Consider the following 15,581-nt stretch of genomic DNA (forward strand, 5'->3'; position numbering starts at 1 on the left):
GAGGCCTTCCCATTAGAACAGGGAGCAAGCCACAGCCTGCTTTACTTCGGCTATCCTCCAACTGGAGTATTCATCAACTGGTTTCTGGACGAATAGACTGCAAAAAGCCAAGATATGTGGCTGTACAGCTCAGGCAGCCATTCCAAATACCTTCTGTTAAGACTTGGAGCTGCTTCAACGTCCATCCATAAACCCATGGCTGATTACCACCAGAACATTATTGTAGAATCATTAGCTGCCAATGAGTATCTGGTATTGTATGCACAGGCATGGCGATGAACATTCTTTTCAATTATACAAGCAATAAAACTTGCATTGCTACTGCTGAAGACTACAAATAAGTACTCTTGCGTCATTGGACTTACCAACATATTTGTCTCATGTTCAGTATCTGGCATGTAAGGATACTGAATGTAAAACATGTCATTTCGCACCATCTTCTTCCTCATTCGACAGGGCCCTTCTGTCATCTCCAGCATCCACTTGTCCAGATGAGAGCCAATGGGAGGGCCCCACAGTCCTCTCTCCCGTAACAACTCATATTCAATTTGAGACCACTCTTCTGTCACATACTTCAGTGCATTTTGCTGACGCTGGAAAGGACAATGTAAGCGAACTGTCACAGAGTCCAAACCCAGGCTTGTGAGCTGCCCCTGCAGTAGCCTTCATTATTACTATAATTATATAATGTACTGCCTATAAAAGAGGGTATGCTGGCACTAGCCTATTTCCATCTATGAACCTGTTCTATAAGCAGCTCTAGCACTAGTCCTAGGCTGCCAGCATGAAGAATCGTTCTATGGATGCATGAAGCTGCTTATCCCACTATTGCCTACTCCCAACTAGCAACAGTTTTCCAGAGTCTCAAGTAGAAGTCTTTCCCATAATCTCTACCAGACTGGGTTTCCAGAGATTGTACCCGAGACCTTCTGTATGTACCACTGAGTTAGGGGTCATCCACTCTTACTGTTGCCAGGTCCTCAACTCTGGGTGAAGTGCAGCAACATGAAGAACAAACTTTGCAATGAGGGTGAGACTGGCCTGAGTCCTGCTCACCCAACAAAAGTCACATTCCATCTATGATGCTAAGGAAGCACCAATCTTAGGGTGGATATTATATTTTGCAGACCTACTTCTGAAACCCCCCAACAGAAGTTTTATGTGTACCCTGGTCTTAAAAGTCCAGTTTCTAGTCTACTGCAATTTCCACAGGAGCTTGGAAAATCTGTAAATACCTAGCAAAGGTCTATGGTCATTATCTCAGGTGCAGTCTCTGTATGATGTCACTTGCTCAACAAGACTAACTACTAAATGCAATGTAATATTATGCAGGTATGATCAAACCATTACTTTTGATTACTGCTCATTTACCTCTTGATATTCTTTATACTGCATGTCTACCAAGTCTCGAACCACTGCTATGTGAGTAAACATCCACTGAGAGATTTCCTAATGGCAAAAATATAAATATATTAATATACAAAGAAGTGTTCATCCTTAAAACATATGCATATAAAATAATATTCAAAAACAAAAGGAGTGTTTATTACTTATGGAATTTTGGTAGATACATTTATGCTGATTTTTGTAACAAAAACTACTAATTCCTAATCTAATCCAGCAAAGCATTTTACAGTGCAATTCTATACATACCTACTCAGAAGGAAGTCCCACTGAATTCAATGAGGCTTACTCCTAGGTAAGTAGACCATAGCAGTCTATTGACTTGACAGCCTAAAATTGAAAGCACTTAACTGCTATGGTGAATGAAGGCCATGGTACTTTCAAAGACATTTTAAGTCAGTGGTGGAAAACCTGCGGCCCTCCAGATGTTGGCCGGGAATGACAGGTTGTAGTCCAACAACATTTGGAGAGCTGGAGATTTCCCACCTTGTTTTAATCAGTCTGGGTATTACCAGAAGATAGTAAAGAAAAGGGGGGATTTAAGCAAAGAGCATTTTGCTATACATATTGGGGATAACATTTGATTTTTCTTTGTATCATTTATTTGTCTTTAAACACTATAAGATACCTGTGTGGATGGATTATGTTTGTTAAGACCACTTTCTTTTCGGTTTCTTCTTGATCCAGTGAGCTTGGAAAGACCGAAGCCACTGCTGACCCGTGAAAGCTTTGACTGGGTCGTTGGAACCAATGCTTCTCCTCTACTGATACATTTCTTTTCATGAGCTAGAATATCAAGAGTTGGTTTTTCAAAACACACTTACTGTGTTTTATTATTCCCCATACAAATACAAAAGGACACCCATAAAAGCACTAGGCTAATCCAGATTGTAGCACTCTTCCAAAGTATTTGAGAAATTATCTATCCCACAAGCTTTAAACACACACACACACAAACTTTGTCCATCTGTAAGCCCAAATACAGAACATAGGAAACTGCCTTATATTGAGTCAGACTATCGGTCCATCTAGCCCAATATTGTTGACACTGGCTGGCAGCAGCTTTCCAGGGTTTCAGGCAGTTTTTCCTGCACTACCTGGTGATGCCAGGGACAGCATGCAAAGTGTGTGCTCTACCACTGAGCTGCAGCCCCTCTCCATAACATGCTACAGTTGTGACACTGCCTGTGGGTATAAGGTGATGAAGGGAAATCCCCTCATTCCCTAGTCTGAAAAAACAGAGGATGAGTTACCCAACCATTTGCTGCACAGAACACCTAGACAAACTCCAGACTCAAGGCACCTTTTCATGTTCCTTTTCTCTCTGTCCCCTTTCTCCCTAAGCTTACTGGCCCAGAGAGGTCTTCTCTCAAATCCTGGAGTTGGGACTGTAAGGCCTAAATGCTTATCAGCACTAATTCCTCTTTTCAATTTGTTTGACACAACATTTCCCCCTCACATTATATTCCAATGCCCTTGTTATATTCAATACATTATATTTAATGCCCAGCTCAAGCTATAAATAGCACTTGTTTTTTGCAGGATGTAGACACAATACTGTCACAGCCTCTGGGTCACATACTTTAGTCTTTGGAAAGAATGAGGCAGTGCTTCATAACCACACCACCATGATCTGTACTGAAGTATCCAGTTCTATACTAGGCTTTGGTAGTGCTGCTGAAAGAATCTTCTCTTTATTCTTAGAATTAAGATTGTCCACTTCAACACACCTTGACACTTATGAGCAATAATTCCAGTAATCTGATATAGCACTGAAGGTAAATCCATATTACTAATATTCCATACATTCCCATGAAATTACATGTCCTAACTAAAAGCCATCAACATATTATAAAAATGGCACTTGGTTATTTGAAAAATATGAGTGCTGAAAAAGCTAGCAGCAATATAGTTTCAGATATTAAGCATTCACAGGAGTATGTTTTCCAAAATTGCCGTCTACCTATTTTTTTTACCCTCCATAAAATGGAACAGTTCTAAAGACAAGTATTGGATAAGATTAGAATGGGATGCTCCAGCACACACATATAGCTCTAGCAGACTTGCAAGAAGTGCCTATCAAAACAAACAGCAACTGACGATGCCATAACATGGGTTAGAACGAAACATGTGGGGAATTGCACCATTTATGCATTTTAGTTTTTCAAAATTTTGATTGTCAAGAGATGCTTCCTGTTCCCTCCCCATCCTTTATGTACAACAATGCAAAGCTTACTGCCAGTCACATATGCAAAATACAGATAGTTTATGACAGGTAGGCAACTTTGGGGGGGGTCCTGGGGCTATTTTCGCCCACTGGGCTCCTCCATGCTCTCCTGATGCCATGCTTCTGAATTCAGCAGCAGCAAAAAAATCAATTAGCTGTCAATTGAAAACAAGCTTAATTGGACCATTTTAGCCTTCTGCAATGTTTTGCTGCTGAAATTGGGCGGCAAACCAGAAGTTTTTGCTGCCACTCTGAATTTGTGGCATTGTTCCATCTATATTCTTATGGGAAAGTATTATGGTATGGTTTCAGGGGGGAAATGGTGTCAGCTATAATTCTATCCAACAATAACACAATTACAAGTGCTAAGCGTTCCATTTCAATAGTTTTGAAGGTTAAGGGTCCCAGGGCATGGCTTGAAGGCACATGATGCAACCACCTTGCTGACCAGGGTCTGGTCAGTGCCTGAATGGGAGACCACCAGGGAACTCCATGTAAGCTGCTTTGAGTTCCATGATGGAAGAAAGGTAGGATATAAATGTACTAAAAATAAACAAAATAATGATTAAATATGAACAACCCACCAGAGGAATACATCAGACAATATTTTGCACAGTTACTCTTACCCAAGTGATTCTGCCAACATTTTAAACTGGCTTCTTCAACAAGGGGCTTTGCAACTGCAATATCCACGTGGCCTCTGTCATTAACAGGGAGGGATACTTTGAATACCTCCTCCAAAACCTGTTTCTTGCTGTAGATCAGTTCTGTCCATACACGATTTACAGCTTTTAGAAGAAGCTGGCGACCTAAATATGTGAAGATTACACAATTGTGAACAAATATTGGGCATACTGCAGCTACAGAGTGGGTGGGAGATGAGAATAGGCAAGGCCTATATATCTCAATGTATCTTTCAGCATTGAAAGTAGCCAGAAGTTAATAAATACACACTTAACCGAATGGTTTCCTAGGAAGTATAATGCTAGTGCTGGGACAAGGCTGGAAAAGTCTGTCACTCATCTGGAGGCTTCTTTATTCTCCTCTTTCTGCAGCCTAACTGCATTTTAACTACTTACCCCACTGCTTTTTAAACCAAACCTGTAATAAACTTTGCTTTCTACTGAGTACTAGATTGTTAGCCATTTCCCATGAGTGATGGGTCCTACTGATTTCACTGACAGAAATTAGCCCTAATCCTAATTATTCCTGACTGCTGCTTACCAGGATCTGCTTAAAGTAGATATGCAGCCTGTAATCAGTATGACTGGTCAGCTTAAAACATTAACCTCTGTTTACTGTCAATTAGGCATATCCTGACCAACATCTCAGTATATACATTCTAGTGGACTGCTCTGCTTACCATTTGTAATTTTTTTCTTCAAAACAGATTGGGTAAAAAAAAAGCATGTACCCCCTCCCAAAGTAACAGCTGAAAAACAGGGACAGAATGAGTAAAAATGAGAAATACATTAGCTAATGGCATTGCCTGACATTTAAAACTAATCATCTCTAGCTGCTTTATTGTTTGTAATTACCTTCACTAACATCTTGATTGTACACTCCATCTGGCTCAATGTCAGAAGGGATCATGATATGCCAAGTAGTCATTCTGGCCTCTGCTTCCAGGCCAAACCCATCAACACTGCTGTAAATATCATCCAGTAAGGTTAGAAATAAGTGAAGGAAGGTTATTTACTTTGGAAAGGGGAGGGGACAATGAGGAAAGAGAGGTATGTCCAGGTGGAAAGAAAGGATTTAAAGCATACTGTAAAGGTATCACACACTTAAATAGATTTTCTGAGTATCTCAAGAGACTCATACTAGAAAAAGACATAATTAACTACCTAGAACTAGAGAGAGCCAGATATTGCACAGCAAACACTTAGTATTGATGGGCTGTGCATTAAAACTATAATGGTACTGATGGTGTATGAAGCACTCAGCAGGACTTTTTAGCATCAAGCTGCAAATGAAGAAAAACCTGGGTCTAAAGACATTCAAAATTTAAAAGTGCGAGGCACGTTATTCAGACCTACCAAATGCAATTTTCAAACCACACTGGATCTATTCAATATTACACTCACTTATGGTTGAATGAGGTAATTTATTAATCTGTGGACTTCTTAAGAACTTGCTCTGATGTTGGCCCCTGCTGAAACAGTCAATGTGGGCTTGGCTAAGGTCTACTAAAAATGCAGAAAAACATTTTCTGTGTGTTAGGGGATGTGCACTTGATCCAGCTATCATACTATAAAGTGAATTCTGCCTCTGCTGGCATAACACTGTGGAGTTACACTAGGAATAGCTTAAAAAGGGCCTGTTTCATTATTTTCCATACAGATGCCGCTACAGTATATAGCTTATTGCGCGGAAGGTATTTATATAGCGTGCCAGGTATCTCTGTCTCCTCTCAGCACCACCCAGACAAGACCTGATCTGGACAAACAGTCTATCAGATAGCAGGTGGGTGATAGCATGTCTGGCACAGATAAAGAATTCCAGCACGTACAAAAACATCTCTAGCATGTCAGGGAGAAAGCTAGACTAGAACCTCTTCCCCTGACATTAGTTATACATGCAGAAAGTTTTGATATTGGCAGGCATGATGCAATCAGTCCCCCACCTACAGTGGCGCGTGCTATAGTGCATGAATACTAACACATGAAAAGCTGTTTATTCAGACATTCTTAAATGAAGAGCAATACGTGCGTATTTGTTTCTCAGGTCAACTCCTCATAACTTTCCCCCTTGAGGTTTGCACATGTGGTGAAGATAAGGAAGTTATGAACATGGCTGCTTCATGCATTTCTGCTCAAGATGTTCTATCATACAAACACATTCAGTACATATGTACCATTTCAATGTTATATGAATAGAGGATGCTCACCTGAAGCATGCACTGAGGAGGGGCAAGACTGATGCCTAACCCTGCACTGAACTTGACAGAATGTACCCCTGACATGTGACCAGGACCAGCCTCTATGGTAGGTATGGTTAGGCACCTGCCAAGAGCCCACACTTCAGCAGGGGCCCCTGACATGAATCCCCTGGACTTGCTCCTCCTCTTCATCACTGCAACCTGTTTGCTCACCTGCCTCTTGAGGAGGAGCTGTAGGTGCCATTGCCTCCTTGCTCACTGGCTCTCTGCCTATCAAGCACGCAAGTGGTAACAATTATGAGAAAGAGGATGAGGAGAAATAGCAGGGGCTGACAACAGCAGTGAGAAGGTAGATTTGCTGAGGGAAGTGGGGCCATGGAGGGTGTTGCTCAAGGTCCGTCAAAAACCTGGAGCCGGCAGTGTACGTAAGATGCAGTGCTGGGCTCAAGAACCTGCTGTGATTTCTCTTTACATTTTACATCTGCCTTTGTCTAAATTGTGTGACTTTGTATGACCAAAACCTCTTTTTTTACCTTGCTGCATCTCCAATAAAGATAAATGGAAATGCAAACAATGGCTTACAGCTTATAAGCCACCTCTGCAAAAAAGAAAAAGGGCAGATATGCTCTTGACAATTTTGCAAAGTCAACAATTTACTAAATGAGCTAGTGTATGAAGAATACATTGTGAGGCCCTTACCTCCCTGCATGCAGATTAATCAAGCAATGAGCCAGACAGCTGATGAACTCTTGGTCGTGATTCCCAGGACCCAGGATCAGATTCCGATTGACAGTGAGCATCCTTAGAGAATCAAGGAGAGCAACTTGCTGGGGAACTGTTTTGTGTGGCCTTGAGAACTGGTATAAGATAGTCCTGTTTAGGCAGTGATAAACGGCATCGAGCGACAGTCCCTGAGATCTTCTTTTTGACTGAAGAAGCAAAGCACACGAATGAACACGTTCAACAAAGAAATCTCTATGTTGCCATAAGCTTATCGCTACGTTTTTAAAAATATTGCTAGCATTAACCTCCTCCGCTCAAATCAGGCTGAAAATTCAATTACCTTGAAATGAAGTTACTTAAAACGTGGCTTGAATAATTACTCACTGCCTTTTTGTTATTTAACTGTCTGTTTTTTTAAAAAATTCTTACAGTAAGATTTAATGGTTAGGCATCAGACAGCCTTTGCCTCAAGAGCTGAAATACAATAATCTGATTTGGAGTTTGTGAGGAAAGACAAATAAGCATTTTCCAGGGGGGTACTAGAAGAAACAGGACCTCTCCTTTTTGATAAATTGGCAGAATTTACTGATTTCCAAAACATTTATTGAAAGAGCCAATGAACCTGGGATCTATCCAAGCTATGGAAGCTAGTGCATAGAAAGGGTTGGAAGTTGCCTAGGTTGCTCTGAAATCCAGCTTTAGCTGCAGAAGTTGTTGGTTTTGCACCAATGCAGCTGAAGCCAACAGTGTCAATTTTGTAAAAAAAAAAATAGGCTTCCAATTTCATTTTCATAGGATTTTATCTCCATTAAGTCACCATGAAACCCTTCTAATTTCAGCATATTCAAGTATGAGGTAGATGTTTAGATGGTCCATTAAAGAGGAAGAAACACTGGATGATCTGTATGTCCATATAGGCCAGCCTTAAAAATGTTCAGTTAAAAGGGTCAATATAATTAATATAATTAAAAGAAGAAGCAGTGTGCATACCTGTGCAATTAACTGGATAATGAAATCTATAAGCAACTTTGATTCCTTATTGAACATGCCTTGCCAAAGTTTATCCACCACACGCTGAGTGAAATAGAACACATTGTTTACAAGCACCTGGTAGCTTCCTCCACTTGTTATAGGCAGCGATGCATCCTCACCTAAATGATGACATTACAGTAATTTATTTATAAAAATATTTATAAAAATACTTCAATTCTGCCTTTCAGTCAAGGAGACTCCCTCCAAGGCAGCTAACAATATAAAAGCAACATTAAAACCAGAGTGGCTGGGTGACCAACCAGATGGGCGATTAATACATTAAATAAATAAATAAATAAATAAAATCCGATGAACACCCCCAAAATTACCTTGTACCTGTACATGGCCTGGTGAAACAGATAAATCTTTGCTGCCTGTGAAAGAACCACAGAGAGGACACACATTCCAAAGTTTAGGCACCATGACCAAGGCGGCCCTGTCTCATGTGCCCTCCCACCATAGTCTGACAGTGGAAAGAGACAGGATGGCCTCAGATATTGATCTGTGGAAAGGCAGAGTCACATGGGAGGATGCAGTCCTTAAGATATTAAGGTTCCACTTCCACACCATTTAGGACTTTAAAAGATAACCGTCCCCACTTTGAATTGAGTCTGGAAACTAATAACCAGCCAATGCAGATGGAGTAAAGACAGGTTGCTTACTTATAACAATAGTTTGAGTGGTTGTCTGCGCTATCATACATATGGGTTCTTCACCTGCACAGCGCTCCAGTTGGCAAAACATTTACAGTTAGGCTAGAGTTTTGCTAGGAGCCTTGCCCCCACCCTCTGATTACACACTGAAAGGGGCGTGGCTCCCACCTTCCCATTCAGTGGGAAGTCAAGCAGAAGTACAGCCATAAAAGCACCAGCAACAGGGTAGGGGGGTGGGTTGTGCGACTGTACAGATGACAACTAGTTACAGATAAGCACACTGTCTTTCTCCTTGACCATGGGAGCAGAGTGCACCAACTACGTGTTCTTAGACTGAGTAGCTTTGACTATTATGGAATTTGGTGAAGGATGTTTAAATAAAAAGTCACAGTCCTTATCTTGTATGTGATAAAGAATCTCTATCCTCTTAGACCCTAAGGTGGTACAGAGGGAGGTTTTGCCACAAGTTCTTCCCTACGAGAAGGCAGGCAGGAAGCATAGGTATGGCAGTAGGTACCAAAGGATCAGTATGCACCAGATCAGAGTCTTATTTTTGGATAGGAGCCTCTAATCCAAATGACTTAGCCTTTCAGAGGATTTGTTTGGCAAATGGCCTACTACCTTCCATAGGGGACATTAGAGTTTGATTCCCAACATCAATATTGGGAGATGGGATGGATGGGGCTGATGAGGATGATTAAGAATCTGAAACTGGAACTTCCATTCCTGAAGAGGGGAGAGCAAGTGGAGCAGAAGTCATAGCAGATAGAGTATAACAGGTATAACAGGTGAGGGTACTGCGGATGGCGGAATACAGGGGGTCTGATACTGGAGGAACTAAAGTGAACTTCACCAAAATAAACATAGCTTGGAGAACATCCCAGCCTGATACATTATGAGTGGAAACAAATGATTACTTGGTGCTGAGGCTGGCATGAGGATACGGTGATGGATGAAACTAGTTGCTGGAATGGTCAATGTGAGGCTTGTAGGTGCCAGTGACATCCAAGCATGGGCTGAGGCTGGAAGAACCAAGGGCACTGGCTTAGTAGCGTGCCTAGTGGCAGCCTTCACTACTCCTCAATCCTGCGAGGAGATGGTGATAGTCTCTAATAAGTTGCAAAGACTGGGTACCGACAGCCATGATATCTAGGTGAGAGTGACCAACTTTGATGGCGATAATCATGGAGGGTATAATATGATGAATGATGGTAACAAGTATGGGCCAAAGGCTGTCCTTAGGCATGAGGGGCTGCTACAATTTTACCCTGAAGCATCAAGGAGAGTGATGCTTCTAACACCCTAGTGACTGAAATCAAGAGTAATATCCACTTAGAAGTCTTGGTCATAATCTCAGTAGTAGCATTCTGAAGTTAACCAATACAGGATAGGTGAAAATCGAGTGTGACCAGGAGAATGATAGTAAGATTGAAGAGGATCACAATCCAAGCGAAGGGCATGCGAGTCCTCCGTGGCAAGGTCAATAATTTCCCTCTTTGATGCAGGCTGTCTACTTGTGGGCTGGTCTACATTGAGCAGCAAAACCAGTGGCAATGCTTCCACTGGTGGGGAAGTGATAGCGAATTTTCTAAGATTGGTGCTGGCAGGGAAAGGAGTGTTGATCCTGACACCTCCTGCTGCACAAGGTCCTTCAGTACCAGGAGCTTCCTGGACAAACTTCGACCCAACATGTGGGTTAATAGCGACTGAACATCTGCAGGCTTTTCGATTTGCTTTGTGATCAAAGATGGCTCCAAAGAGCATCAGTCAGTTCTGAGCCTGATATTGACCCAGACAGCCTTGTCGCTAAAGAAGCCATTAAAGACCTGGCAACCTCCAAGGAGCTGCTGCACATTCCCCTAGAAGTTGAAGGAGCAGCTGAGCCCGAAGGTGTGATGGCCTGCTCCTCCATTAGGATACTCTTGATGGAGCCAGTGTGGTGATTCTAACCAACTTTACTAAAGCTATTGCTGTCGCGGTTGAAAGAGAACTGAATGGGAACAAGTGCAATTGGAGGCTTAGGGAAAGGCTCCTACCAAAACTCTAGCCTAGCTATATGAGTTACCCAATTGCAGCTCTGTTCAGGTTTAGGACTCATATGTGGGACTGCACAAAGACCACAAAGAAGAATACCAGAATATCTTCTGTATGATGTTCACTAGATAATATGGCTATTGCCCCATGTATAGCATGCTACAATAAGCCAATCTAGATATTACCATGACATGAATGACCATGGCTAGGTTTGCCTTCTCTAGGAAGAGGCATAGCTGGAGCACCACCCAAAGTTGGTGAGAAGGGTTCCAGATCACTATTGCTGCCGCAAGAATTAAAAAAGCAGAGAAAATCTGTGTCAGCCTAGACCAAGGATAACTAGTGTTCCAAAGGAGAATAATATTCTTTTTAAAGAAATGTAACCAAACATTATTAGTTTGAAGAGAAAGGTCATTTAATAGTTGGAGAGGAACCTCTTATAATAATGTAACTGAAATATATGGTAGACTGGAAGGGAAAATGTGGCATCACTTTCCAATAGAAACACACATCTATGAAAGTACAATAGGATTAAAGCTCAAATAGTTTCCCCAAAGGTAAAAGTATGATATATGCACACTTGTAGTTCCATTTACTACTCATCCAAGTCTCAACTAGTACAATGGTTAGTTATATTGGATGTAGAGGGGGAAAAAAACACATTCTATAATTCCATAAACTCAGCAAGGAGGGCATTTTGAGGATCCTGAAGGAGGACAGTAAAAACAAAACAAGTGTTAATTACCCAATAAAACATCAGCTGCAAGTAAGTGATCCATCACACTGTCCAAAATGTAAGTCTGAAATTCTTTTTGTTGTGCCCTTGTTGATCTCTCTGGAGAGGCCTGCGAAATAAAACACACGGTTAATGAGAAAGGGTAATCAAAGCTACCTCAAGAAGTTACTGTAAACTATGGCAAATTTAAGATACTTCCATATATTATATTGTCTGGCATTCAACACAAATGGCACATTGCACTGAATGTACTCTACACATACCACCTGTGCTTAAAATTTCCTTTGTTAATGTTACACTATTCCTCTTGAATGAAAAATCAAATGCCCTGAATACAAGCTAGCTACTAAAGTGACTGAAAAAAGTGACTTAGTGCTGACCTGAACAGTTTAAGGTTCTTTCTAAGAAAATAGAGAAACAGAGGACCGGTTCGCACAACACAACAACCCATCATGGGTTAAACAACCCTCGGAAACCCTAGAACAGACCATGGGTTATGTGAGGATTGCTGAACCCTCGCATAACCCATGCTTGCTGGGTTTGCATGACACAACAACCCCCAAGTGGGAGTTGGATATGGCTTGTCACGGGTTAAATAACCCGTGATGAGCCGTGCCGTGTGAAGTGAACCAAATCAGTGACAGGTGGCACACACAGGCCCTATATCAGCTCACTCTCAGGCAGCTAAGTACAATCCAGGGACTGCCAGTACCAACTCCCACAATTAGACAATCATATGATCAATACCCATCAACGAACAACAGAACATGAGAATGATTCACTACAACTTCTACTTCTGCTTTAAGAAACAATGGAAACCGACCAACTCTACCTCCAGGAGAAGGTCTATTAAAGGAGTTTGTTTGCTAGCAGGTGTAAGGCAGAGGTTATCAATTATCAGCACACGCATGAAGTCAAACACAAATTTCTTAGCAGGATGGTTGGTCAAATAGGTCTTGGATCCCACATTGCAGTATTCTGACTGGCTACGGTTCATTCCTGTGTCAGAGGCAAATGCTTTGAATTCTTCTGCTGGGGATCCAACGTCATCATCCAAATCAGTAACCTATTTTTTTAAAAAAAGAAATCAATAATACAAGTTCAGTGATTTACTGCACTCGGCCTACCTTTGGTACAGCAGGGAGTGGTTTGCAGCTATTTACTTATTTTATTTCTTCTCTAGAAGTAAGGTCTCTCAGGACTGTTGCTTTCAATTCTCAAATACATATTGCTAGTAAAGTGGAATATAATCCAGGTCTAAAAAAATTTCACTCCTCAAGTACTTTATAAACCTTCAGTTGAAATCATATTTGTATCCCAAAGTTCCTCCAATGACCTCATCCCATCCCATTTTAGCCTACTTCAGTAGGTTGCTGTGAGGAAAAGTTGGGAGACAGTGACTTCTCCAAAGCACCGAGGAGCAGAAATTTTAACCTGCATTTCCCCAATCCAAATCCAATATTGTAGGAAGAATCCAAACTAAGTTTAGTAGCGCATTTACAAGAGAGACTGTAGTTAAAACAAGCAGGTACTCCAGTACAGTAATAAAACATTAGGGTGTTTCACTATCAGCACTGCATTTAAAAATGTATTATTAATAGTATGTATAAAAATAATAATGACTGGAGCTTAAAAGCATGAAGAACAAAGTTTCCCCCTTAGACTCTTTAGTAGAAGGATACTTTCTTGTGAAACTGTTATGGGTAAGACAACTAACTAACATCCAAAATATTTTGTATGTTGATTCTTTTTCATTTGTTAGTACTATGGCAGAGCTTCAATACTGCTGCTCATGAACTGTATCTTTGACATTTTTCAGCAATGCTTATCCTTGCTCCTACTCAGCAAGTACTGTTATAATGAAATTATTACAGTGAGTGAACTCATTCTGAATGTGTTGCATATAGGGAAAATATTGTGCTATTGTACTATATATACTGAAAGTATACAAATAAGCAAATATCTTCATAGCTTTTGTTTCCGGTCAAGATGGTAAAGTAATATTCGCTAAAGTTTTGAGCTAAGTTTGCAGGAAAGAGAAATTCGATATGAGAGATAAGTAACCATAGCAGGCCTTTGAAAAACATGACTGAATAGTTAGGGATCCCATCATGCTTATAATCAGAATTAGATATGGGAATGGTTTTAAAAAGAAAAGTGGCTCTGATCTTATAAAAGATCAGCCACCACCTGGATGTCAGTAGAGCAGGCCCAAGTCATTTGGCTACCTGATGTGGAGCACAAGATCCCCACACACACACGCCCACACCAAATACAAAAGCTAACTTGACTAGCAGTTGAATCTTACTTAACACTGGTGACAGGACAATATCGTCCAATGTACCTGAGGGCAGTCATCGAGCTTAAGGGGGCACAGGGTAGAGCTGTCCTAATGGCCCTGGACATCAGGCAAGTTGTCGAATTCCTGGCATTTCTTTTTGTTGTTTAGCTTTAGAGTATCAAGAGCCAGGGCCAAAGGACGCCTATAATCCTGGTACTTAAGAGTGCTTTGAAGGTAATCCTACATCCTGGCTCACAATGGAACCCTTGAAAGTCAGAGACACCCTGAAGAGTGTGGTAGAACTGAAGGTGACAAAGACAATCCCATGGCCACAGTAGCTGGAGTGGCAGGTGGCACTGGCTATAGTCCCTATTGACTCAGATGGTTAGTCAGAGATAGCCACAACCAAGGCTCTCTTCCCCACCCCCACTCTGCCTCCCTGGAGAAGAGGCATGGAGCACGGTGGAATGACTGCAATGTGCCTCCTTTGATGTTTGAAGCAATGGGGACAGGCAGTGTGGCCAAAGATGAGAAGCTTGCACCCAAAAAGGATACCTGCTGTGCCATAGGCATGTGGATGGGAAGGGAAAAGTCACAGAAAGGAGAACAAGGAATATAATTCCACTAGTTTAAAAACTGTGGAAAAGATAAGCAAAGAAGTTCCTAGTTACAAAGAAAGAAGAAACTGTACATACACAAAGAACCACCCTACCATTTCAGAATATGGACGGATGTTGAAAGGGAACACAGTGGCTGCCAGTGCACAAAGAAACTCTGGGCTCATCCACATTGAAGCCAGATCAGGTACGTTATGATACAAGTAGCGAAAGAATTGCATCAGGGTGACTGGATATTCACGAAGCCAGGAACCCTCTTCCTCTGACTGCCAAGGCTGCATGAAAGGAAACATTAAGACAGGATATTAGTTAAAATGACAATGTAATATAAAACAACAATGTGACACATTACAACAATGTAATATAAAACAAGTGAGTTGCATTTTTGTACCAGCAAAATGAACTGAGGAGTTAAACCTATGCATGATTAATTTTACAGAACTGTTTCAGGTAAAGTCTTTTAAAGTCTGATCTCACTTGTTTTATTAACCCCTTGTGAGGTAGAGTCATTGGAAATATGATGGATTAGTTCAAGGCCACCTGGTAAGCTTCAGGGCTGATTCAGTCCTCCCACCCAGCTCTGTTCACATTTTTTCATGTGAGAAGTGCAGCAAGATTTTTTTTCCAAAAGAAAGAATTTGTACTTATTAATGTCCAATACACATCTGCATAAACCAGAATAGGCTTAGCATTCAGTGAGACACTACAATGCCTAGCAAAGCATTTATTAATATTGGCTTTATCATGAAATAATTCATGTTTGGGAATACACTGTGGGGTAATATGGTTATTTATTTATTTATTTCTATACTGTATTGAGAAATCTATGTAATAAAAGATGAGTAATTGCTAATATTAAACTGAGCATGATGAAACAAAGGAAAGAACTCAGGATGCAGAGTAGGTAGAAAGATAATATGATCTCCAAATTTTGTTAAATGGTGTTTTCTTTTTAGGAGAATGTTCTCAGGCTAAGCTCCCTGGAGCATGGAC

General features: G+C 41.1%; 1 protein-coding gene across 5 annotated transcripts in view; it reads right to left on the bottom strand.

Moving 5' to 3' along the window:
• Window positions 1–15,581, bottom strand: part of WDFY3 (WD repeat and FYVE domain containing 3) — a 213,466-nt gene that overhangs the window by 38,770 nt on the left and 159,115 nt on the right. For all 5 annotated transcript variants that reach the window (XM_084855546.1, XM_084855544.1, XM_084855549.1 and 2 more), the window contains 10 exons: window positions 14,684–14,863; window positions 12,523–12,756; window positions 11,700–11,799; window positions 8,226–8,386; window positions 7,212–7,441; window positions 5,170–5,279; window positions 4,258–4,440; window positions 2,033–2,190; window positions 1,372–1,449; window positions 366–593 (listed from right to left, as the gene is read on the bottom strand). In XM_084855546.1, coding sequence (XP_084711672.1) covers window positions 366–593; window positions 1,372–1,449; window positions 2,033–2,190; window positions 4,258–4,440; window positions 5,170–5,279; window positions 7,212–7,441; window positions 8,226–8,386; window positions 11,700–11,799; window positions 12,523–12,756; window positions 14,684–14,863 — 1,662 coding nt within the window. The remainder of the gene's footprint in view (window positions 1–365; window positions 594–1,371; window positions 1,450–2,032; window positions 2,191–4,257; window positions 4,441–5,169; window positions 5,280–7,211; window positions 7,442–8,225; window positions 8,387–11,699; window positions 11,800–12,522; window positions 12,757–14,683; window positions 14,864–15,581) is intronic.

The sequence above is a fragment of the Heloderma suspectum genome, chromosome 5 (genome assembly GCF_057233095.1).
Source record: "Heloderma suspectum isolate Gila_16-S chromosome 5, 16-S_ref, whole genome shotgun sequence".
NCBI lineage: Eukaryota > Metazoa > Chordata > Lepidosauria > Squamata > Helodermatidae > Heloderma > Heloderma suspectum.